The following is a 25,487-nucleotide window of genomic DNA, read 5'->3' as shown; positions in this document are numbered from 1 at the left end:
AGACTCTCTTAGTTGCTGAAGATGGTGTAAAAAAGAATAAACCTGTTCACAGAGTTCCAAACTGATGGCCAGGTCTAACTCCCACCGGCTGTCCTTTCTTCTCAGACTGCAGCATCGAATCACTTATGCAGGAACTGAGAGCAGATACGCACACCAGGCTGAGAATGTTGCTCCATTCACTAAGACAACATTTACTCAGGCCTTAGCCTGACATGGATCCTGATTCTGAAGCAAAATGTCTTCTAAGTTAAGAGAAGATAAGAGAAATTACATGCACATCCTTACCCCTTCACTGGTTTTCTGCAAGTCTGAAGTTGTGTTTCTCGTGTCATTGCCGGCATCTCCACCTTCAGAGCTGCTTTTGTTTTCCTCTTCTTTGCAGTCCTTGTCATCTTCATCTCCTGGAGATTTCCGGGACTGTTTAGAGGATTTCTAAATGTTTACAAAAGTTAAAAATTGTAGTCAAAAGTAGAAATCTAAAGGCACAAGTAAGAAACGCAGAAGCGGCTGACCTACACCCAGCCTTTGTGGCTTGATACAGAATATTCCGATACGACATGCAGTGTGCCAAGGCTGGGTGACCTTGGATAAGTCATTGTATGTCACTGGGCCTCAGTTTAACTAGCTGGAAAGGAAGTAGAGGTGGACTAGATGATCTTTTAAGTTCTTCCAGCAGTGTGCTGTTAAAAGCAGAAAATAAAGATTCGTGTAGCCAGAGCACTGCCAATGAATGAATGTAGCTGAATGGACACCAGCCTAGGAGGCTACAGAGCAGCAGGCACCCTGAAAGCCATTTGTCCCTCCTCATCATTTTACAGTAGAAACTAAGGTCCAGAGATGCGAGGTGAACTATCGCAGATAATATATGTATGCTTGTGTCAGGACACCTGCCGAAGCTGTTTGGTTAATGGCACATATGGAATGACCTTGACAAAACTTTGATATCACCATGTGATATAACTAACTTTAATCTCTTAAGTTATGGGTAGTTATTTAAGAACCCAAGGCCAGATGGTGAGCTAGCCCTTTTGCCTTATCATCTTGCATGTGAATTCAAGATAAACTAGAGGAAGATGGAAATACAATTACAGTTCACAGCCAGAGCTGCTCTGCAGAACAGTACTAAAATTATCCAAAGTTGGCCCCACCGTGCACCTTTACAAAAGTAAAATGTAGCATTTCACTAATATTTCTTCTTTGAGGAATTTTAAGAATCTTTAAGCAGACAGCAAATAAGAGCTAAGGCAAAACTGACTGAGCCAAGTCACTTTCGGTCTTCCAGAAACGAATCAGCAAGCTTCAGCTTCTTCAGACAACCAACATTTTAAAACACAGCTTCCAAAGAGAAGATATCTGCTAGCCATGTGACAGAATACAGAATACAGAAGTACATGTTTCTATTTTACTTTACTAAAGCTACCAACCAAGCCCCAAACAGCAGTTTAAAATGAGGTCATTTCTACCGTTTCCACGAGGGGAAAGCAGGGATTTACATCAACTGTGGAGTGTCTGAAGTAGGATCAAGTGCGACAATAGACAAAGTAAATACTTTCTGTTCTTCCAGTAAATACAGTAATTACTGAAATGTAGTAACTGTTTTATACAGTAATTTTCAAATAATAGTCTTTGACTTAGAGTTCTTATAGACAATAATGCACAATTCCCTAAAATTTATGATGCTTACAAAAGACACTTAAACCCTACGAGTGAGTTTATAAATATTATAATTTGGTACACGTGGACTAGAATGATGGGATTACCAGAGTTTTGCTAAAGAATCACTTCAATATTGCCAAGCTATATTTGGTAACCTAGAAAAACCTCTCACTCTGCATCTTCAGATCATCGCAATTCCTATCATGTTGGGGAAGGACCCTTTATCTGTTTCATCAGTCTGGTCTTGAGTTGGTTGTGCCTAATTGTGGCCATCTTTGTTTGTAACTCAGATTACTAGTGGTTTAGCATCATCACCAATTTAGTTTGTTGCTTAGCCCTACTTTATACCATAAATAATTTTCACGCAAAATATTTTTGACCTATAATTTTTCAGTATCTGTTATGGCTCAGATATGAATCCTCCACACACTTACTGCTGAAAAGATACATACAGAATCTCTCTCAAATCTGCTCATACTATGGCTTTTCATTATGATTACTGAACTTTTTTCACAGAAAAACGGCGTTAGGTGAGATAGAGGTGATGTGCGTCCTTTCCTCGACCTAAATGGGATGCAGTCAGAAAAGTCTGTGAATCACTGGTTTTTAGTGGCAAAGAAGATTATTCAACTTTAAGAAATAGATGTAAAAAGATCACCATATTCAACAAAAAAGGACACATTGGGGAAGCCACAGAGACAATGACGTTACGCTAGGTAAGTGCTTCTCTTTACATGGTTCCCAGATCAGCAGCATTGGCCTCACCTGAAAATGTAACTCTCAGGCCCCACCCCAGCCCTTCTGAAATAGAAATCTGGGGGCTGCGCCTCAGCAATCTGTGTTTTAACAAGCCCTCCAGGTGATTCTGATGCACGTGCAAGTTTGAGAACCACTGTGTTAGCAGGTTACTCCACTGATATGAAAAATCAAAAATCATAGTTCTTAAGTGATCATGCAAGTCGCGATCTTGAAAGACGGCAAAGGAAATGATCCTTTAAAATAGATAAGTCTTAGTAAGTAAGTAAAGTTTGTCTTTACCCCTTCACTGCTTTAGATTGTAAATCCCCTCCAGGTGTGAGCCCATTTCTTCTGGTCTTCACAACAAGCCACATGTCCACACTACTAAATACCTTGGCTATCTTAGGCAGTTAGATAATTTAGGATGGTATAACACATTACAGAGCTCAGCAGAAAATTGTAAATTAAATAAAATCAATTAAATTGGGTGTTTCTGTGAAGTCCAAAATGCTAAAAGAAATTCAGCTTAAAAAATAACTGCAACGGAAGATATAGTCTGATGGGGAAAATTCTCATTATTTTGTTGTTAGTGGCAAACTTTATTCCCATCCAAGGCAAATACTGTTTTTCATTAGGTGCACAGGAAGTAATAAGTATTCATACAATTTTATCTGTATGCCAGTGGGTGGACTTTATAGACTGTAAAATAAATTGTTGATAGCCTGATAAACTCTTTGTACTTGTTTTAAAGAGTTTCCTAAGTATATCCAGCCACTTAATGCCAGAATCTAGATGGAAGTAATTTATCCAAGTATTCAATTGTGAGACAGACCGATTAGAGTGAAACCAACCTTCGGCCTTCAAAGAGCCATTCATTTTACTTTCAGTTTCTAAAAGGTAAGCAATTTTCACAATCTCACAGTTTTTTCAACTGTATTTCTGAATTCCTGTGTGAAAAACCTAGACTCCCAGTTTGAAAATCTAGGATCATGTCACTCTTTTGCTTAAAACCTGTAATAAATTGTTACATCTGGAATAAAGTCCAAACTCGCTAATGTGGCACACAGGTCTCCATCGTTTAGCCTCTGCCTGACGCTTCCTCTTCATCACGACTCTCCAACCACATCTGCGCGCCTCCAATTCGGGACGCGCACTCTCCCTGCCTCGGGCCTCTGCTGCTCTGCCCCACACGGGCACTCCTTCCACACCTTCCTTTTGGGGCTCAGCACAAGCTTCGCTTTTCAGAAAGGCCTGGTCACTGTCTGAAGTAGGGACCTCACCCTGTCATTCCCTGCTCCCGCTCGTCTCCTTCCTAGTCCTCTCCGTTTCTATTTGTGGTCTGCTGGTTTCCTCTGTGTTGTGCCCTTCTTCCCAACCTGCTGTGTCATAAGTCACACGAGGCAGGGACAGGGTTGGATCTGCTCACCACCGCACACCAGGACAGGAGTCTGACAGAGAACAGTGATCAGAAAACAGAGGAGCTGAACAAATCAAGCGCTAACGCACATTCTTTAAAGCAGAAAGACAAGTGAGTCCATCTTCGTATTTACATCTATGGTACATACACACGATCCTGACTCGTTCTGAGTCTCCTCTATTCCTGAGCTCTTCAGAGCTCATGGGGGAGGTTAGTGTAGGAAGCACACCTGCTCTCATCGCTCAAGAGCAGCCCTCCCCCAACTGAGAAGGTGGTGTTATCAGGGCCGAATCAGCCCTGAAGAGTCTAAGGTTGTCTGTCTTACTCCCCTCAGCTGAGTTCTTGTCTCTAAAGGCAGAGGCTCCACAGAATTAGGAGATTTCTCTGTGTCCAATGAATGAGTTAAAAATAATCTAAAAACTTGTAATGAATATGCGTATAACATTAATAGCACTGGGGAAAGTTTCTCAGTAACCTTTGAAGTGTATGACTTTTTCCGTTTGGAGCCTGCTTTCTCGTTCTTTCTTTTGCCTTTTCCATCTTCTTCTACTCTATCACCTTCTTCCTCACTGCTTGCATCTGCAGTATTTCCACCTTCTCCCTCAGTTTCTGAAGAGCTCTGTTGCTGAATTGCCTAAGAAATAATAAAATATTAGCTAATTACATTTTTGAAACAATAGCAAAGAACACAGACTGTGAAAAGAATCATTCTATTTTAATTGGAAAGGGTTCAGCTTACTCCTAAGATTTTCAAAATAAAGGATTGTCAACCTCAACTTTCCAGTCACCACTTGACTCGAACCTCCTTGTGTAACAGAATTACATTTAATCCAAAAGGCTACTGGAGCCAAAAAGAATTCTGACTTCAAATGCATGGAGGGTAACAATTAGTACAAAGGACATAGAAGAAAGACCCAAGAAAGAGTTAAAACCAAAGAAATGAGATATAGCAAGGGACAATGAAGTAAACCATTACCTGGTATCCAGTAAATTTTACTCCTGGGTTATTTTCTATTTCCCACAAGCCTTCATTAAATCCTTTCCGTTTGTTTGACTTTCCAAACTTGTCTTTGTATTCCTTATATGGAAAAAGGTCTTTGGGACCTAGAAATGCACTGCAGAGATATATTAGAAATAGAATTGATACCCTGACCTTCAAATGTAACATGTTTTTAATATCAATATCGACTAAAGTGTCAGAGCAAATTTAGGAAACAAACTGAAAGTCTATATAAACCCTCTGAGTTATGCACATATCACAGGACGTTTTACACATATACTTCAAGGCAGAAAAACGCACTGCTGGCTATATAAGCCAGCAACCCTAGACCCTGCTACCAACTTCTTTTTGTTTTGACATTGATTTTCAGTTACACGAGTAGTTTTAAAGATGTCTACTGTGGCCACTTAAATCATCGTCTTAAACTAAGACTTATCTATGCTAGTCTTCTATAGGTAAGGCTTTCGTGAGATTTACAATAAAAGTAAAAACACTAGATTACAAAAATGATTTTAACTCTATATACCACATTAGTATATTTATTGACCATTATTTCCATAAATTAAAACATTAGGGGCTGGCCCTGTGGCCGAGTGGTTAAGTCCACGCCTTCCGCTTCGGCGGCCCAGGGTTCGGATCCTGGGTGTGGACATGGCACTGCTCATTAGGCTATGTTGAGGCGGTGTCCCACATGCCACAACTAGAAGGACCCACAACTAAAATATACAACTATGTACTGGGGGGATTTGGGGAGAAAAAACCAGGAAAAAAGATTATATTAGTGTTTAATGAGGCACTAAGCAAGAAAAAAATTAGAAGTGGCAAAGTAGATAGAATCTTATCCAGTTTAAACTTTACCCTAAATTAATCATAACCATGAAAAGAAAATGAGTTAGAATGAATCCTGGGGCTCACTAATAGATCCAACATTCAAACCAGTCTTCAGCATTATCATCTATGCTGTTAACCTGGGGAATAAGGTGGGGGAGGCCCACATCCTGGCTGACACCCATGAAGCTTACATTTCAAACTAAGATTCATTTACTCATTCATTCAACACATTAGACTGAACATCTATACTGTGTCAGGCACTATTCCAGAGGAGCTGGGGCTGCTCTGCCCTCACGGAACATACATTCTAGTAGTGGGGGTTGGGCTTTGCACAATAAAAAACATAAATACAATACATAATATTGTGTGATAGAAAAAATTAAATAAAGCAGAGAAGGGGGATGGCAAGGACTGGGGGTGGACTTTACAATTTTAGATACACAGATCCAGGAAGGCCTCACTGAAGGGGAGCATCTCAGAATTAGAGGAGGTGAAGGAACGACCCATGCACGTACCTGGGGAAGAGGAGCAAGCACAAAGTGCCCTCAAGTGGGAGAACGCCTAGTGTGCTTAAGAAACGAGAGGCCAGTGTGGCCAGAGCGAGCGAGTGAGGGGAGAGCAGTCCAGGATGAGGTCAGGGAGGTGAGAGGGTGGGGCCCAGCTCAGGCAGGGCCTTGGAGGCCACTATAAAGGCTGTGAGTCTGATGGGAAACCATGAAAGGTTTTGAGAAGTGATACTTTGTTTTGATAGACTCCTTTGGCTGCTGTATTGACAACAGACTGAAGCAGAGGGCGTCAGGGTAGAAGCAGAGGTGAGTGAGGCTACTGAAGTCCCGATGGGGCCCTGGACCAGGGTGTAAGCAGTGCAGCTGGTGAGACGTGGCTGGATTCTGAATTCACTCGACAAAGAGCCAAGATGATCTGTTGATGCGCTGGATATGGCATGTGAGAAAAAGGGTGGAGTTACGGATATTTCCAAAGTTTTAGACTCAGAAATCAGAAAAATGGAGTTGATACTGAAATGGAAAGATTTTTGAGAGAACGAGATTTGAGGGTGAAATGCTCAGCTCTGGATATTAAGTTTGAAATCCTGGTCAGACATACAAGTGAAGATGTCAAGTAGGCAGCTGGAGGGGTGATTCTGGAATTCAGGGGAAAGGTCTGAGCTAGAGAAACGTATTTGGAAATTATCAGCAGAGATGATATTGAAAGCCTTGGGATTACAGGTTAATAGTTTACTGCTGACATTTGTAAATTCCATTTTTCTTTCTTTTTTAAACATTGGCCCTGAGCTAACATCCGTTGCCAATCTTTCTTTTTCTTCTCCTTCTCCCCAAAGCCCCCCAGTACATAGGTGTATATTCTGGTTGTAGGTCCTTCTAGTTCCTCTATGAGGGATGCCGCCTCAGCACGACTTGATGAGCGGTGCTAGGTCTGCCCCCAGGATCCGAACTGGCAAAACCCTGGGCTGCCGAAGTGGAGTGTGTGAACTTAACCACTCGGCCATGGGGCTGGCCCAGTAAGTTCCATTTCTGACAGGGTCTTAGCACTGATCCTTCACATTGCCAGGCTGATCAAAAACCTCAAGCTGATAAAAACACCTGAGCAAGCTTCCTGACCCCAATCACCTCCCTTGATGGTTCACCTTTAACTGCTCAGTCAGCATTATTCCACCTCACTGAGTCCAGACATAGTTTATTAGGTTACCAGACATTTTAATCAAAAGCATGTCAGTGTCTTGTGCAACAAACTGAACACGAGAAAGATATGGACTTTGGGTATGGCGATTTCACTTTTAGAGAAATTTGTCATGCATTATTAGACTGTGGCTTTTGACCTTCTAGCCTTTGACTCTATGTGGGCTGAGCTGCCTGAGGGTCACCATCAGCTGCTGACGATAACCAGAGCTTGTGTGTACTTGAATGACGGCACAGGAGGCTGGGCTAATAGTCCAGGTGGCCACGTTAGCTGTTGCCAGAAAGAGGGAGCCTGAACGAGCTATTCTAAAACAAGTTCTTCTTTTTGATAGACAACTTGTTTTCCCCTGGATTATAGATAATTCCACAAATCAAAGCCACTCTCAATTGGTTACGTTTACTGCATATTTTACAAATCTTATTAAAAGGTAGGTCAGAAAATAAAATTGTTCAAAGTTACATGCTATAAGGAAGATGTTTTTTCCTTTTCCTGGCCAAGGCTGCCTCGATAATGGTCCAGATTGCAACCACTGGGGTTAGTAGTTAACCAAGGTTGAGTTACATGGAGAAGGACTTGGCTCCATCCACCCATCTGTCTGGGCATTGCTGATTCAAGGCCATGGTCTGAGGAAATTCCAGTCCTGCTTGGGGGTGCTCCTTTGGCTGACCTGCACTCAGCTTTCTTGCTGAATTACTCACCTTTCACAAACTTTTTCCCCCTTTAATTTATTTCATTTAATTAATTTAAATTCATTCAAGGGCTATGCTTTAAACACCTGCCATGGGCCAGGACCGTGCAGGGTGACACCCGCAGGCTCTCTGCCTTCACCAGGACCGTGCTGGGCGACACCCGCAGGCTCTCTGCCTTCACCAGGACTCTGCTGGGCGACACCTGCAGGCTCTCTGCCTTCACCAGGACTCTGCTGGGCGACACCTGCAGGCTCTCTGCCTTCACCAGGACTCTGCTGGGCGACACCTGCAGGCTCTCTGCCTTCACCAGGACTCTGCTGGGTGACACCTGCAGGCTCTTTGCCTTCATGGAGAGGCACAGCATAGGGACTCGCCAGGGTGTATGTCTCAGGTTCAGGTACACCCATATCAAGTAAACGTTCAGCTGAAACAATGTTATGGCATTTTTGAAGTTTTTGAAGTTCATACAGCTCTAGATGTTTTCAAATCTACTCTGGATGATCAAACCAGCAAAACGCTCACATAGGGGCCCTATGACACTGCTCCTTGGTAGAACTACCTTTACTGAACTGAGCCTGGGAAGGATGCTGCTGACTTATATGAAGGACGCCGTAACAAACAGCTCTGTAAAACCCTTCACGCTGTTCACCAGGATGATTCTGTTACGTTCACCAGCAGTACACCAGGTGGTAGGCTCTTTAAGGACATCTTTTTATTTCTAATGCCTTAAAGAATGCCTGGAAAATGTTCACTAAGTGAATGAAAGTGACCATATAATGTTAGTAAATGGTTGATTTGGGTGTATATAGTTGAAATGTGATAATCTTGTTTATTAAATTCTGCCTTATCCTAGAAATACAACCAGATCACTTGGAAACAGGTCCTCAAGAAAAAGCAAAATAGTGGTATAGACATAAAATGGAGGCACAAATGAGGCAAATACAAAAATACATATTGCAAAGCCCTGTGCACTTACAGGTAAAACATGTATTTCTAAGCTTTCTGGCAACCCTCTGAGGAAAACATGGTAAGTTGCATAGTCCACAGTGTCTATTAGATAAAAACAAAACAAAATAAAACTAAATTTCTAAAAGAAACAGAACTATTTCTGACATGAAGGCAAGAAAGAAATATGTCTTAAGGGCCCTCTCCTGGCCAGCTCTCTTTCAAGACGAGAAGGGGGAAGAGGTCAGAGTGGCAGAGACAGCAGGCTAAGGAAAAGTCCATGCCTGGCTCTACTCACACTCAGACGAACATAAGGAGCGACCCTGAGTTTGAAGACTTCTAAGATTTTGTGACAGTTTCTAACTTTTCCTCACATTTGCAATTCCTATTCCACTTGTGTCCTTGTCGTAATCAGCCGTATACATTCTTATGTGTCAACACTGCCAACTGTCCCCTGGCATCCATTATTTTCTTCTTTCTTTCATTAAGAGATTATTCCTCTCAATTTTTCCCCGTTAGAGCTGTGCAGCTAGAGACTGTGTTTTCCAGCTTCCTTTACAGCCAGACGTGGCCGTCTGAGCAAGGTCTTGCCGCTGGAACGAATGCAAGTGTCGGTGATGGATGCCGCTTCCTCTCTGTCGGCCTGGAGGACGCACAGGTGCGGCTGACCCAGAGCTCGCTTTGTTTTCAGATAAGCAGACAAGGGGAGCACTCAAGGAGGGCAGGACGTGAAGCAGGAACCTGGGTCCCCAGAGCAGAGCAGTCTACCCACCTCGAACCCTCTGCCTGCCTCTCGATTGTTTCAAAAGGAAGAAAGAAACTTCTATATTATTTGAGACATGGTATTTACAGCTTCCTTTATTCAACAGTTTAGCCTGTATTCTAATCAACAGAATTAGAAAATCTTAAAAAGGTGGTATGTTTGCTTCAGGGTCCAACCAATTGAAAGAGACTGAGAGAATATAACTTTGTTCTGTGAAATACGAAGGGAAGAAATTTCTCAAAGGGAGATATACAAGAGCTACAAAAGAAATGATGGGAGTGGCCCAGGGATCACCCTAGGACTTAAAAGTGTCCTAAAGGAGACTTCTGGGTGATACCCAACATTTAAGCAGAAATAGAAACGACATTCAAAATCAAAATGAATGGAAAATCTTTACATTAAGAAAAACACATTATTAAGCTTGGATTTTTCTATAATTGATTCTGACAATTTTAACAACACGAGATGTTACAGATCTTATGTAGTCTAGCAGAGTCAAACCAGAGCTGTTGAAACTTTAAGTTGTTCTGTTGACTTACGTTTCATGGGTGCCAAAAAAGAAGATAGGATACTTGTTTGCTGGAGGCTTCACAGCTCCCTCTGGGAGTTCATCAATCTATTAAGGATAAATTAGTTATTAAATATTCAGTTAAATCAGGTAAAATGGCATAAACATGACATAAACATTGTTCTGATAATTTATTGCTAATTTCAAAATAAAATTACTTTAACCAAAATCCCAATAGTTTTTCTTTTCTTGAACATTACAGAATGATTCTAAAGGTCACATTTGGCCCATGACATGAAGAGTAACACTGTAAATTGATTATAACCATATGGTAATACATAATCAGGAGACAAAACTACTCATTTCCTTCAAGTGAATAGAATTATTCCTTGGAATCTGTCCTAGTGAAATAATGCAAAAGAATTAAAAAAGAAACAAAAAGATGCACTTTTTGGGGATAACAGAGAATTTTACACACACGTGCACAACCCTAGAAACATAAGTGTTGCAAGATAGAGGAATTATGGAAAACTAACTCAAAATATTATGTAGTCATTAAAAGATATCGTCTCTTGCCTAGACTACTGCAAGTCACTCTCTCCACCCATTTAAGCTAGAATTACCTTTTAAAATGCGTATTTCATTATGTCACTTCCTTGCTTCAGATCATTCTATAGCTTCTAGCTGTGCATCTGAAACCTCTGGAGCTTTTTAAAAATCAAGAGCCTTCACAGAGAAAGGTGCAAAAATGTGGAGACTAAACAACACGCTTCTGAACAAACAATGGATCATTGAAGAAATTAAAGAAGAAATCAAATTTTATCTGGAGACAAATGAAAATGAGAACACGACATACCAAATCATTTGGGATGCAGCAAAAGCAGTCCTAAGAGGGAAATTCATCGCAATACAGGCTCACCTCACTAAACAAGAAAAAGCTCACATAAGCAACCTCAAACGACACCTAACAGAACTAGAAAAAGAAGAACAAACAAAGCCCAGAGTCAGTAGAAGGAGGGAAATAATAAAAATAAGAGCAGAAATAAACGATATTGAAACAAAAAAGACAATAGAAAGGATCAATGAAACAAAGAGTTGGTTCTTCGAAAGAATTAACAAAATTGACAAACCCCTAGCCAGACTCACCAAGAAAAGAAGAGAGAAATCGCAAATTAATAAAATTAGGAATGGGAGAGGAGAAATCACAACAGATACCAATGAAATACAAGAGATCATAAGAGAATACTATGAAAAACTATATGCCAACAAATTGAACAACCTGGAAGAAATGGACAAATTCCTAGACTCCTACAATCTCCCCAAGCTGAATCAGGAAGAAATGGAGAATCTGAATAGGCCAATCACAAGTAAGGAAATAGAAACGGTAATCAAAAACTTCCCCAAAAATAAGAGTCCAGGACCAGACGGCTTCTCTGGAGAATTCTACCAAACATTCAAAGAAGACTTAATACCTATTCTCCTCAAACTGTTCCAGAAAATTGAGAAAGATGGAGTACTCCCTAACACATTCTATGAAGCCAACATCACTCTGATCCCCAAACCTGACAAGGACAACAAAAAGAAGGAGACCTACAGGCCGATATCACTGATGAACATAGATGCAAAAATCCTCAACAAAATTTTGGCAAACCGAATACAGCAATACATTCAAAAGATTATACACCATGATCAAGTGGGATTTATACCAGGGACACAGGGATGGTTCAACATCCGCAAGTCAATCAACGTGATACACTACATCAACAAAATGAAAAAGAAAAACCACATGATCATCTCATTAGATGCAGAGAAAGCATTCGACAAGATCCAACACCAATTTATGATAAAAACCCTCAATAAAATGGGTATAGAAGGAAAGTACCTCAACATAATAAAGGCCATATATGACAGACCCACAGCCAACATCATACTCAATGGACAAAAACTGAAAGCCATCCCTCTGAGGACAGGAACAAGACAAGGGTGCCCACTTTCACCACTCCTATTCAACATAGTACTGGAGGTGCTGGCCAGACCAATTCGGCAGGAAAAAGAAATAAAAGGAATCCAAATAGGTAACGAAGAAGTAAAACTCTCGCTGTTTGCAGACGACATGATCTTATATATAGAAAACCCCAAAGAATCCATAAAAAAACTATTAGAAATAATCAACAACTACAGCAAAGTAGCAGGGTATAAAATTAAAGTGCATAAATCAGTAGCATTTCTATACACTAACAATGAACTAACAGAAAAAGAACTCAAGAACTCAATCCCATTCACAATCGCAACGAAAAGAATAAAATACCTTGGGATAAACTTAACCAAGGAAGTGAAGGATCTATACAATGAAAACTACAAGACTTTCTTGAAAGAAATTGACGATGACATAAAGAGATGGAAAGACATTCCATGCACATGGATTGGAAGAATAAACATAGTTAAAATGTCCATACTACCTAAAGCAATATACAGATTCAATGCTATCCCAATCAGAATCCCAAGAACATTCTTCACAGAAATTGAACAAACAATCCTAAAATTCATATGGGGCAACAAAAGACCGCGAATTGCTAAAGCAATCCTGAGCAAGAAAAACAAAGCCGGCGGAATCACAATCCCCGATTTCAAAACATATTACAAAGCTACAGTGATCAAAACAGCATGGTACTGGTACAAAAACAGGTCCACAGATCAATGGAACAGAATTGAAAGCCCAGAGATAAAACCACACATCTATGGACAGCTAATCTTCGACAAAGGAGCAGAGGGCCTACAATGGAGAAAAGAAAGTCTCTTCAACAAATGGTGCTGGGAAAACTGGACAGCCACATGCAAAAGATTGAAAATTGACCATTCTTTTTCACCACAGACCAAAATAAACTCAAAATGGATCAAAGACCTAAAGATTAGGCCTGAGACAATAAGTCTTTTGGAAGAGAATATAGGCAGTACACTCTTTGACATCAGTTTCAAAAGAATCTTTTCGGACACTATAACTCCTCAGTTGAGGGAAACAATAGAAAGAATAAACAAATGGGACTTCATCAGACTAAAGAGCTTCTTCAAGGCAAGGGAAAACAGGATTGAAACAAAAAAACAGCTCACTAATTGGGAAAAAATATTTACAAGCCACTTATCCGACAAAGGGTTAATCTCCATAATATACAAAGAACTCACACTGCTTAACAACAAAAAAACAAACAACCCGATCAAAAAATGGGCAGAGGACATGAACAGACATTTCTTAAAAGAAGATATGAATATGGCCAATAGACACATGAAAAGATGTTCATCATCGCTAATCATCAGGGAAATGCAAATCAAAACTACACTAAGATATCACCTTACACCCGTTAGATTGGCAAAAACATCCAAAACCAAGAGCGACAAATGTTGGAGAGGTTGTGGAGAAAAAGGAACCCTCATACACTGTTGGTGGGAATGCAAACTGGTACAGCCACTATGGAAAACAGTATGGAGATTTCTCAAAAAGTTAAAAATAGAAATACCCTATGACCCAGCCATCCCATTACTGGGTATCTATCCTAAGAACCTGATATCAGAAATCTCAAGAGTCCGTTGCACCCCTGTGTTCATCGCAGCATTATTTACAATAGCCAAGACGTGGAACCAACCTACATGCCCAGAAACTGATGATTGGATAAAGAAGATGTGGTATATATACACAATGGAATACTACTCAGCCATAAAAAAAGACAAAATTGGCCCATTCACAACAACGTGGATGGACCTCGAGGGTATTATGTTAAGCGAAATAAGCCAGTCAGAGAAAGACGAACTCTATATGACTCCACTCATAGGTGGAAGTTAGTATATTGATAAGGAGATCAGATCGGTGGTTACCAGGGAAAAGGGGGGGGTGGGGGGAGGGCACAAAGGGGGAAGTGGTGTACCCACAACATGACTAACAAAAATGTACAACTGAAATCTCACAAGGTTGTAATCTATCATAACATTAATAATAAAAAAAAAAATCAAGAGCCTTCAGCCCCTCCCCAGACCTGCCAATGCTCACGCACAGTGAGGCTGAGAGCCTCTGCCAGGATGAGGTCCAAATCCTTAATGAGTTATACGGCCACATACACACTACTCCTGAGAATGATTCAAGAAATGGTCCTTAACTCCCAAGTCTCCATCTGTAGCCCCAACCTTTCCTCTGAACTTCAGGCATCAAATCACAAACATCTACACACAATCTCCACTTACAGGTCCTACAAGCAGCTTAAAGTAAAGGCAAGAGACAGACAGAAGAGGCAGACTTGGAGCTCAGAGAGCAAGGAAAAGGTCTGGTATCCAGTCTCGTGAAGAATCTGCAGGCCTTCTTAATGAACAGTGGCAGCGGCCCGAGGACTACCGCACACACAAGTTCATGTCCGAGCTGAACGAGCCGCATCACAGCGGTGCCTGGGGCACTGGGAAAAGACGGCCTTGGAGTCTAGAAACTTGTTGTCACGTCCTTGATTCCAATTGTGGCATGGAAGGTGTCACAATCTCTTGGGGCCCTGACTTTCACATCTGTAATATGTGAAACCTCTAGGTTTCCTTCAGCCCTGAAATTCCATGGCTTGTCTAAAACTGAACCAATTTTCTCTGAATCTGTTTTTGTTTTCTATCTTACTTATTGGTATATTCCGTTACCAAGAAAGAAACCTTAATCTTTTTATTTCCTCAAGCCCCATATTCATTTTTTCACCAAATTCTACCAATTCAGCTCCTGAAATGTCTCTCAAATTAATCACTATTCCCATTACTGTATTTAGTTCCGTTACTCCAGTGCTCCCGATCTTTTGACAAGGCCATTCCACCAGCCTTTCAAAGTCGCTCCTTGTCTGCAGGCTTCCCGTTACCTACTACACAACTTCTGTGAAAACCTTGTATGTGTTATAATCAACGCTACCCTACAAAGACAACTGAAAAATGAATAATTTCATTTTGAATAAATTCAATTATATATGTATAATTGTGGTAAAACCCCAAAATTTCCATCTTAACTATTTTTAATGTACAGTTCAGAAGTGTTAAGAATATTCGCATCATTGTGAAACGGATCTCCAGAAAACGAACATATTTTAAATGAACAAAAAAATAGAACTTAAAATGCAAAGGGGTAAGTTTATGTATGTGGTAGACACTGAATTACTAGTTGACAAAACACCATCGCATCATGTTTTCTTCACTCTTATGAGAAAACTAAAAGTGAACATTAAAAAACCTTTTCACACTTTTCTTTCAAACAAAAACACAACTTCGGCTTAAATCTTCCTTTGCCATAATGTCACATAACTAATGTCCACTGCAGAGGGTGCAAACTGATGGCCCTCGGACAATTTCTGGCCTGAAGACATGTGTTGTTTGGCTCATAGTGATTTTTAAAAATTGAATTAGTTATCAACGCTTTAAAACTGGAAGACTCACATTAAAATACAGATTAACAGCTTCTGTGAAAAAAATATTGAAGATAGGGATAAGCTAGACTAAGCCCGCATCCCCACAAGGCAACAATTAGCACAAGCAGATCCACAGTTACACCTTAGACAGGTGTGTGCCCCTCACCCTGGCTGGACAACGCTGTAAACGACCGCTCTCCTCCTTTACATTGCGGGCCTGGCCCCTCGGGGTGTTTGAGTTCACGCGCCCTATAATAAATATCGTCAAACCCAGTAACTGGCCTTATCCGCGTGCTGGTTCCCTCGTGGAGGTGTTAAATGACGTGCTGACGTGCACACCTCATGTTTCACTGCTTCGCTTTAACTTCTTTGAAGACTATGCCTGGACGCACCGGGACCTGTGCTGAGCTCTTCAGTGGAGACAGCTTCCCGAGCTGGGGAGCGTGCACCTCTCAGGAGCCGGTGGGTCTTTTTTTGGCTCCTAGAGTGAACACCAGTGGCAACAGAACTTTATCTTCAGAGTTTTTGTTTTGCTACTGTTTCTGTTTTCCCGACTTTGTGTTTTGACTTCTGTTTCTGGCTCTCGGCTATGTGTGGTTGCTTCTGGTTCGCAGACAGTGTTCTTCCCCAGGACGGGGTGATGGAGACCTTTGGGTGTGACGCGGCGAAGAACCCATGCATTAATCTTTTGGTTTGTAGAATACATCTTGCTTCTACTGGCAAGAAGAAAAGCCCTCGATGGCCAGATCCCTGCGTGTATTCTGTTTTCTTTAACCTGTAGCTGAACTCTCAGACCTGAGGCTGCAAGCTCCCTGTGGGTCCACACTCGAGAGCCTTCACCCTCTTGTGTGCGTTTGAAACATTGTCCTATTTCTAGAAAGGGTATTAACAAATTAGATATAAATCTCTTAAAAGAGCTCTGTTTTTATTGGTTTATAGATATTAATAAGACTTACAAAAATCTAACCTAAAGGAACCTAAGAATCCTCAGGAAATAAAAAAGTGAATATAGAATACTTTAAATGCGGTGCCCTTTTTGTTATTGTTCTTTATTTGTCTGCTTTGCTCACTGCAGAGACACACAGGGCAGGTCACTTAGAACCCGAGGCTCCAGCCCTGGGAGTCCACAAGGCCACGGCTCCATGGCCTTGGGCCTGGAGGGAGGCATCCTCAAGGCTCCCTGGACCTTCACCAGCACTGTCACCTGGGGACTCCTCAGAAATGCCAGTTCTGAGCCAGCCCTGATAGCCTAGTGGTTAAAGTTCAGTGCTCGCACGGCTTCACTGGTCCAGGGTCACTTCTTGGTTGCAGAACCACACCACCCGTCTGTCAGGAGCCATGCTGTGCAGTGGCTCACAGAGAAGAACTAGCACGACTTACAACTAAGATACACAACCACATCTGGGACTTTGGGGAGGGAAAAAAAATAGAAAAAAGAGAAAGATTGGCTCAGGGTGAATCTTTCCCTGCAAAAGAAAAAAAAGAAATGCCAGTTCTCAGTCCAGAATTCAGACCGACTGACTCACTTTGGGGTTAGGCCCAAGAGTCAGCATTTTAAGAAGCCTCCAGCTGACTCTGGTTGTAAGTCATTGTAAGACATCGCACCCTCTTGCTGTGGTTCCTGTTGACGGGTTGCCTCTGTCTCTTGTGATTAACATGAGTCTCTCTAAATCTGCAGGATTTTTGCATGAAGGTTGCAAAAATGCATCAGTGCATTGTTTGTTTTCCTAATATTTAAAAAATATATATAAATATGAAAGTTTCTGTTTTTATTAAAGGAGTACCATACCATATTAAATGTGGTGGCCTTTTAAGGAAAAACCCTTCTCACAGAAACTGTTAGCTCACATGCACTTTTTTTTATTGAGGTAACACTGGTTTACACCATTATATAAATTTCAGGTGTACATCATCATATTCAATTTCTGTGTAGAGAACAACACATTCACCACCCAAAGACTAATTACCATTCATTGCCACACACATGCCCTGGCTGGTAACCACCAATCTGACCTCTGTAACTGTCTTCTGTCTGCTGTTTTTACCTTCTGTTTGTGAGTGAGGTCACATGGCATTTGACTTTCTCCGTCTGAGTTATCTCACTTAGCCTAATGCCCTTAATGTCCATCCATGTTGTCACAAAAGGCAAGGTTTCATCTTTTTTTTATAGCTGAGTAGCATTCCATCGTGTATATATATATATATATGTAGTGTCCCTTGATGGGCACTTAGGTTGTTTTCAAGTTTGGCTATTGTGAATAATGCTGCAATGAACATAGAGGCGATGCATATATCTTTATGCATTCGTGTTTTGATGATCTTTGGATAAATACCCAGCAGTGGAATAGCTGGATCATATGGTATTTGTATTCTTAATTTTTTGTGGAATCTCCATACTGTTTTCCATAGTGGCTGCCCAGTTTGCATTCCTGCCAGCAGTGTATGAAAGTTCCCTTTTCTCCACACCCTCTCCAACACTGATTATTTCTTGTCTTGTTAATTATAGCCATTCTGATGGGCGGGCGTGAGGTGATATCTCATTGTGGTTTTGATTTGCATTTCCCTAATAATTAGTGATGTTGAAGACCGTTTCATGTTCCTGTTGGCTATCTGTGTATCTTCTTTGGAAAAATGTTCAGATCTTTTGCCCAATTTTTTTTTTTTTTTTGGTGAGGAAGATTGGCCCTGAGCTAACATCTGTTGCCAATCTTCCCCTTTTTGCTCGAGGAAGATTGTCACTCACCTAACATCTGTGCCAATCTTCCTCTATTTTATGTGGGATGCTGTCACAGTGTGGCTTGAGGCTTGAGGAGTAGTGCCATGTCCATGCCTGGGATCCAAACCCGTGAACCCCAAGCCGCCAAAGCAGAGTGCATGAACTTAACCACTATGCCACTGGGCTGGCCCCTCTTTTGCCCATTTTTTGATTGGGTTGTTTCTTTGTTGTTGAGATGTATGAATTCTTTATATATTTTGGATATTAACCCGTATCAGATAAATGGTTTGCAAATATCTTCTCCCAATTTTTAGGCTGTCTTTTTGTTTCGTTGATGGTTTCCTTTGCTGGGCAGAAGCTTTTTAGTTTGATGCAGTCCTGTTTGATTTTCTTTTGTTTCCCTTGCCTGGTCAGACATGGCACTTGAAAATTTGCTGCTAAGACTGATGTCAAAGAGCATACTGCCTATGTTTTCTTCTAGAAGTTTCATGGTTTCAAGTCTTACATTTGAATCTTTAATGCATTTTGAGTTGATTTTTGTGTATGGTGTAAGATAATAGTCTACTTTCATTCTTTTGCACGTGGCTGTCCAGTTTTCCCAACATCATTTATTGAAGAGACTTTCCTTTCTCCATTGTGTGTTCTTGGCTCCCTTGTTGAAAATTAGTTGTCCATAGATGTGTGGATTTACTTCTGGGCTCTCAATTCTGTTCCATTGATTGGTATGTCTGTTTCTGTGCCAGTCCGATGCTGTTTTGGTTACTATAACTTTGTAGTATATTTTGAAATCAGGGAGTGTGATACCTCCAGTTTTGTTCTTTCACCTCAGGATTCCTTTGGCTATGCAGGTCTTTTGTTGTTCCATATAAATTTTAGGATCCTTTGTTCTATTTCTGTGAAAAATGTTGGAACTTTGATAGGGATTGCACGGAATCTGTAGATTGCTCTAGGAAGTATGGACATTTTACCTATGTCAGTTCTTCCAATCCAAGCATATGGAATATCTTTGCATTTCTTTGTGTCTTCTTCAATTTCTTTCAACAATGTTTTATAGTTTTCAGCGTACAGGTCTTTCCCCTCTTAGGTTAAGTTTATTCCTAGAAATTTTTTGTTGTTGTTGCAATTGTAAATGGGATTGTATTCTTAATTTCTCTTTTTGCTACTTCATTAAGTGTATAGAAACACAACCGATTTTTATACATTGATTTTATATCCTACAACTTTACTGAATTCATTTATTATTTCTGATAGTTTTTTGGTGGATTCGTTGGTGTTTTCTATATATAAATCATGTCATCTGTAAATAGTGGGTTTCACTTCTTCCTGTCCAATTCGAATCCCTTTTCTTTCTTTTTCTTGCCTGATTGCTCTGGCTAGGACTTCCAATACAATGTTAAACAAGAGTGGTGAAACTGGGCATCCTTGGTTCCTCTTCTTTGAGGGATAGCTTTCAGTTTTTCTCCATTGAGAATGATATTTGCTGTGGGTTTGTCATATATGGCCTTTTATTATGTTGAGGTATTTTCCTTCTATACTCATTTCATTTAGAGTTTTTATCATAAATGGATGCTGTATCTTGTCAAACGCTTTCTCTGCATCTATTGAGATGATCATGTGATTTTTATTCTTCGTTTTGTTAATGTGATGCATCATGTTGATTGATTTGTGGATGTTGAACCATCCCTGCTTCCCTGGAATAAATCCCACTTGATCATGGTGTATGATCTTTTTAATGTATTGTTGTATTCAATTTGCTAGTATTTTGTTGAGGATTTTTGCATCGATGTTCATCAGTGATATTGGCCTGTAATTTTTTCTTGTCCTTGTCTGGTTTTGGCATCAGGGTGATGTTGGCCTCGTAGAAGGAGTTAGGAAGCTTCCGCTCCTCTTTGGTTTTTGGAAGTTTGAGAAGGATGGGGATTAAGTCTTCTTGGGATGTCTGGTAGAATCCACCAGGGAAGCCATCAGATGCATTTGTACATGAGAATCCAAATTTAAGTAATCAAAGTAAATTCTTGAACAAATGGTTACTAATTCTGGCTTAAAAACAGCTATTTCTCTGTGTCTGGATTTAATCATTGTAGACTGTAATAAAGCAAATGTTTCATCTTTTTATTTATTTTTTAATTGAGATAATGATAGGTTACAACCTTGTGAAATTTCAGTTGTACATTATTGTTAGTCATGTTGTAGGTGCACCCCTTCACCTTTTGTGCCCACCCTCCACCCTCCTTTCCTCTGGTAGCCACTAATCTGTTCTCTTTGTCCACATGTTTAACTTCCTCATATGAGTGGAGTCATACAGACATTGTCCTTCTCTGTCTGGCTTATTTCACTTAACATATTACCCTCAAGGTCCATCCATGTTGTTGTGAATGGGACGATCTTATCCTTCTTTATGGCTGAGTAGTATTCCATTGTGTATATATACTACATTCTCTTTATCCAATCATCAGTTGATGGGCACTTAAGTTGCTTCCACATCTTGGCTATTGTAAATAATGCTGCAATGAACACAGGGGTGCATGGGACTTTTGGAATTGCTGATTTCAAGCTCTCTGGATAGCTACCCAGTAGTGGGATAGCTGGGTTGTATGGTAGTTCTATTTTTAATTTTTTGAGGAATCTCCATACTGTTTTCCATAGTGGCTACACCAGTTTGCATTCCCACCAGCAGTGTATGAGGGTAAATGTTTTGTCTTTTTAAATAAAATTTGGGTTTGTTTTCTCACAAAGACACTAATTACTTCTGAACTTCTTAAATAGGGCTACCAATAAGCTAATATTACTTTCATATAATGTTTAAGATTAAGGAAAACGTAAACTTGAATTCCGACAAACTTTTCTCTATCAAGAGTAATTATGTCCTGTGGTATGTTAGATTAAACATAATTTTCAATGGTTAACTTTAAGACTTTGGACTAATATTAAATTGAGTTAATTAATGGATAATCTTCGCATCCATGAATAATTTCTAAGTAAGGCAACACTGAAACAATGGTCACCAAGTGTAGTTTAATATATATATGATTTTAATTTTTATTTGTTATATAGTGGCTGTTTTTGCCACTTTAAGAAGGCAGAGAAAGGATATGGGTATGATGCATGTCCTGGAGCCTGGCTGGTTTGCTAAAACACTTGTACATGACAAAAATTTCTCCATTCTGTCACCCTCTGTGAAAGAGAAGTCAGCTCCTTCAGTGAGGTTATAGTCAGTACGGAGACTGAGGCTACCACAGTCATGGCACAGAAGTGCGACTATGTGTGCAAGGTCACAGGACGCGTGTTTGTTTATTAACGGGGAAGACTACTTCTGTACTTGAAGTAAAGTATCTGGGTTGTTCTAAAATGTGAGAGAGGATAATGAAGAACAAAACCTGGGTGAATACTGAAAGCTACAGAAGGTCTGTGGAAACGGAAATTTATTTGCCGTGGACTATAATTGCAAGTAAGAGTCTAAAAATAAGCAACAAAATACTAAAATTTTGCCCAAGCGGGCTCAGTTTTGATGGATTTATTCATAGGATTAAAAAGGGAAAGCCTGTAAATCCATTAAGGTCAAATATTTATTAATACAAAACCAGAATTTAGTTTTTCTCTACTAAAATAACAAACTGGTCTTGGAGTATTCTGTTTGCTCTTAACAAAAGGTGGTAAAAGGTTATTCTTAACCCTCTGAATAATCTGTGTAGACAGCAGAGATGCCATATCTCACTAGAGTGACTTCTGGACTTGATGGTGACTGTCATATCCTTAAACTTGTCTTTAAACAAACTACAAAAGTTCCTTGCTAAACAGTCAAGGTTCTTTAAAAAAAATTGGTTTATCATCTTCTATGTTAATTTAAACCATTATATTGTTACTTTAAGTCATTATTCTCAAATATCTAAGTTCCTATCCTAATCGAGTGATCCAGTCTTCTCTGATGACTCTCGTGATGCTGCTGAGTTCAGAGTTCTCATTGGGAAACAAATGGTTTGGCTCAGATTGTGGTGTAAGGCCTAAAGCTCAACATTATGTGCTGCCTTGATAGCCAGTAAAATCAGGACGGCTTTGAATGGCCTACCCACAAGTGTTCTTGCTCTCTCTGTTCCTGTGGATAAGGTCCCTAGCCAAAACATCCTCCTTATCAAAAAGGGACCAGGCACAGTTTCTACTTATCCCTAAGAAGCAGGTTTCAGTTCCCTGCCAGCCCTTGGAATTATTCAAACAAGCCGTCACATCCTCTGTGGGAACCCCACCCCCTTGATGCTACAAAGCCTGCCTCCCACTGCCTGTGGCTGTTCACTCTGATCCTCAGTGCAACCCCACGCGGCCCATGGTGTCCTCTTCTGGGATGTCAGTTTCTGTAACTAATACACTGTGTGCATCTCATCTGGGCAGTGTTGTGTGTTGAGCCATTCCCATAACCATACAGTGGGAATCCCTCTTTCATGGATAGGGTGAATAGGAGGGGATCAAAACACCGACAGGCAACAACATCAGGGGAATCTGGTCAGGGTCCGGGGGTGGGGGGTTCCACACGGTGACTCAAACATGTCTGTGCGGTTCCTTCACGGCAGGAGTCTGGGTGATCGGGAGTGAGGTGGTATGGAGGGTGAGAAGTCCTAGGGGCCAGAGGCAGGCAGACACCACGGTCCCTCCCTCGGCAATGTCAGTTCCTCTGTCAGGTCTCTGCTCAGGAGCAGCTCGTCCGAGAGCTGCCCTTACAGCCAACTTAGAGCAGCACCCCTCCCTGTCCTGCTCTGCTTTGATTCTCGTCACTCTCCCTTCGCAGCAGAACATGAGCTCTGGGAGGGAACTCGCTCCGGGCTCTGCAGCAGCCCTGCTGTGTGGAGCGGGCCTGACGGCCGGGTACACGCCAACGCTCCCCGAGGCCCAGCACCTGAGGAGCCCACACCTGGCACACGGGGAGGACTGAGACCCAGCTGTGATGGAGAGGAGAAGGGTGTGCCTCGGGACACTTTCAGTGACAGACCACCAGGAAAACTACCATGAAGTAAGTACACAAAGGAGGCTCTATGCTTAAGAAAAGAAAACATGAAAGCCAAGCAAACTGCTCTCTGAATATGCTGAGAAGGGCTTTTGGGGCTAGTTGACAAAAAATGGGGAGAAAAAGAGCCCATTTTAGCTCTAAAAGTTAATGAGGTGAGGTTAAATCACAGAGGGGGAAAAAAGCTTGTGATCTTGTTAGGAAAATGGCTTTAGATAGACAGAAGTCTATAAACGAGTCAACAAATCTCCAGCAGGTAGGGGGAAAGCACACTGTGGAAAAGGAAATGTACACAGGAGAAAGGGAGCAACTTCTTAACTGCAAGCACATTTAGTTTAATAAACAGGTAACTGACCAACTTAATATCTGAAAGTAACACTCTGTTAAAAGAACAGCAAACATGACCATGTGGAAATAACTTCCAAAATAACAGTTCGAAAGATCTCTAGAAAACCAGTCCCTAATTATTTTCAAGTATAGAAAAACCATCACCTTTTAGTTGATATTTAAAGACATTTTGGGGGCTGGCCCTGTGGCCTAGTGGTTAAGTTCGGTGTGCTCAGTTTCAGCAGCCTGGGTTCTGTTCCCAGGCGTGGATCTACATCACTCATCAGCAGCCATGCTGTGGTGGTGACTCACACACAAAATAGAGGAAGATTGGCGCAGATGTTAGCTCAGGGCGAATCTTCCTCAGGAAAAAAAAAAAAAATTTGTTTTTTACTCAACAAAACTTTGGAAAACCTTGACATTTTTATCTTTAAAAGAATTATACATAATTTTGAGAGATCATGATATACTCAGAACACAGTGCTTTTAACTTATTGTAGGCTTTATGTAGGGGATAGGCCAGATGATTTACTGAGGTCCCTCATTAGTATGTTATATTGCTGATTCTGGAGGAGCATTAACTCATCCTCAGGGTACACCTCGGATAGAGCCAGTCTTTGACAACTGGAAAAACTCAGGTTGAACAGTAAAAGGTGAGGGGTTTGGTTTATGATTTTCATATAAGATCTTCATTTAAACCTCCATTTTACATTGAAATGTCTACACAGTTGGCATATTCCCCCAACTCCTCCCACCCCTTCAGTCTTCCAAACCATTGTCCACACAGGTTACACTCTCAACAGGTACAAAATACACTTGTTTTTAGGGTTTTCACTTTTATTGAGGCAAAATTATACACTTAAGATCAGTGTCTATTTAATGAGAATTTGATACATGCATATCCCCACAGAACCAACACCTCATCTAGAATACGGTATTTACGTCACGTGACAGTTTTCTCGTACTCCCTGCCAGTATTTCCCACCCACCACAGGCAACCTCTTTCCTGATTTCCATCACGAGAGATCAGTGTTGCCTCTTCGTGAACTTAAAATTAAAAAAAAAAAAAAGGATAGGTATTTGGTCATTGGCTTCTTTTGCTCAAAGTGGTTTTTGAGATGAATTCCTATTAACAGTTAATTCTTTTATACTGGCAAGTAGTATGCCACTGCCTGCATCCCCGACTGACCTCCTGACGAACATTTGCACTGTTTCCAGTTTTGGCTATTGTGAATCAAACTGCTATAAACACTCTTGTACATTTTTTTCATATATTCTTTCATCTCTCTTGGATAAATATGTATGAGTAGAATTACTGGGTAATAACATTACATATGTTTAATTTTGTAAGAAACTGCCAGATTGTTTTCCAAGGTGGTTACACCATTTTATACTCCCTCCAGCAAGAATGAGAGTTCCAGTTGTTGTACATCCTAACCAATATTTGGTATGGCTAGTCTTTTTAATTTTAGCCATTCTAGTTGGTGTGAAGTGGTATCTATTGTGGGTATCTTTTTTTTATTATTTTTTATTTTATTGAGGTCATATTGGCTTCTAACATTGCCAATAAATTTCAGGTGTCCATTATTATATTTCAGTTTCTGTGTAGGCTGCATCATGTGCACTACCAATAATAGTCTAGTTTTCATCTGTCATCATACATATGTGTCCCTTTATAGCCCTTTTGCCCTCCCCTCGTCCTCTTCTCCTGTGGTAACCACTCATCTGGTCTCCTTATCTATGTGTTTATCTTTATTGTGGATATCTTTTAACATACCAAACTGTTACAATGCTC

At 40.7% G+C, this 25,487-nt stretch overlaps 1 protein-coding gene across 1 annotated transcript in view; it reads right to left on the bottom strand.

Moving 5' to 3' along the window:
* The window catches only part of HDGFL3 (HDGF like 3), a 67,001-nt gene that overhangs the window by 10,359 nt on the left and 31,155 nt on the right, over nt 1–25,487 (bottom strand). Inside the window, exons 2-5 of the mRNA XM_070570170.1 lie at nt 10,277–10,353; nt 4,788–4,926; nt 4,287–4,445; nt 286–432 (exon numbers count right to left, since the gene is read on the bottom strand). Coding sequence (XP_070426271.1) covers nt 286–432; nt 4,287–4,445; nt 4,788–4,926; nt 10,277–10,353 — 522 coding nt within the window. The remainder of the gene's footprint in view (nt 1–285; nt 433–4,286; nt 4,446–4,787; nt 4,927–10,276; nt 10,354–25,487) is intronic.

The sequence above is a fragment of the Equus przewalskii genome, chromosome 1, assembly GCF_037783145.1.
Source record: "Equus przewalskii isolate Varuska chromosome 1, EquPr2, whole genome shotgun sequence".
Classification (NCBI taxonomy): Eukaryota; Metazoa; Chordata; class Mammalia; order Perissodactyla; family Equidae; genus Equus; species Equus przewalskii.
This window is presented reverse-complemented; position numbering and strand designations above follow the sequence as displayed.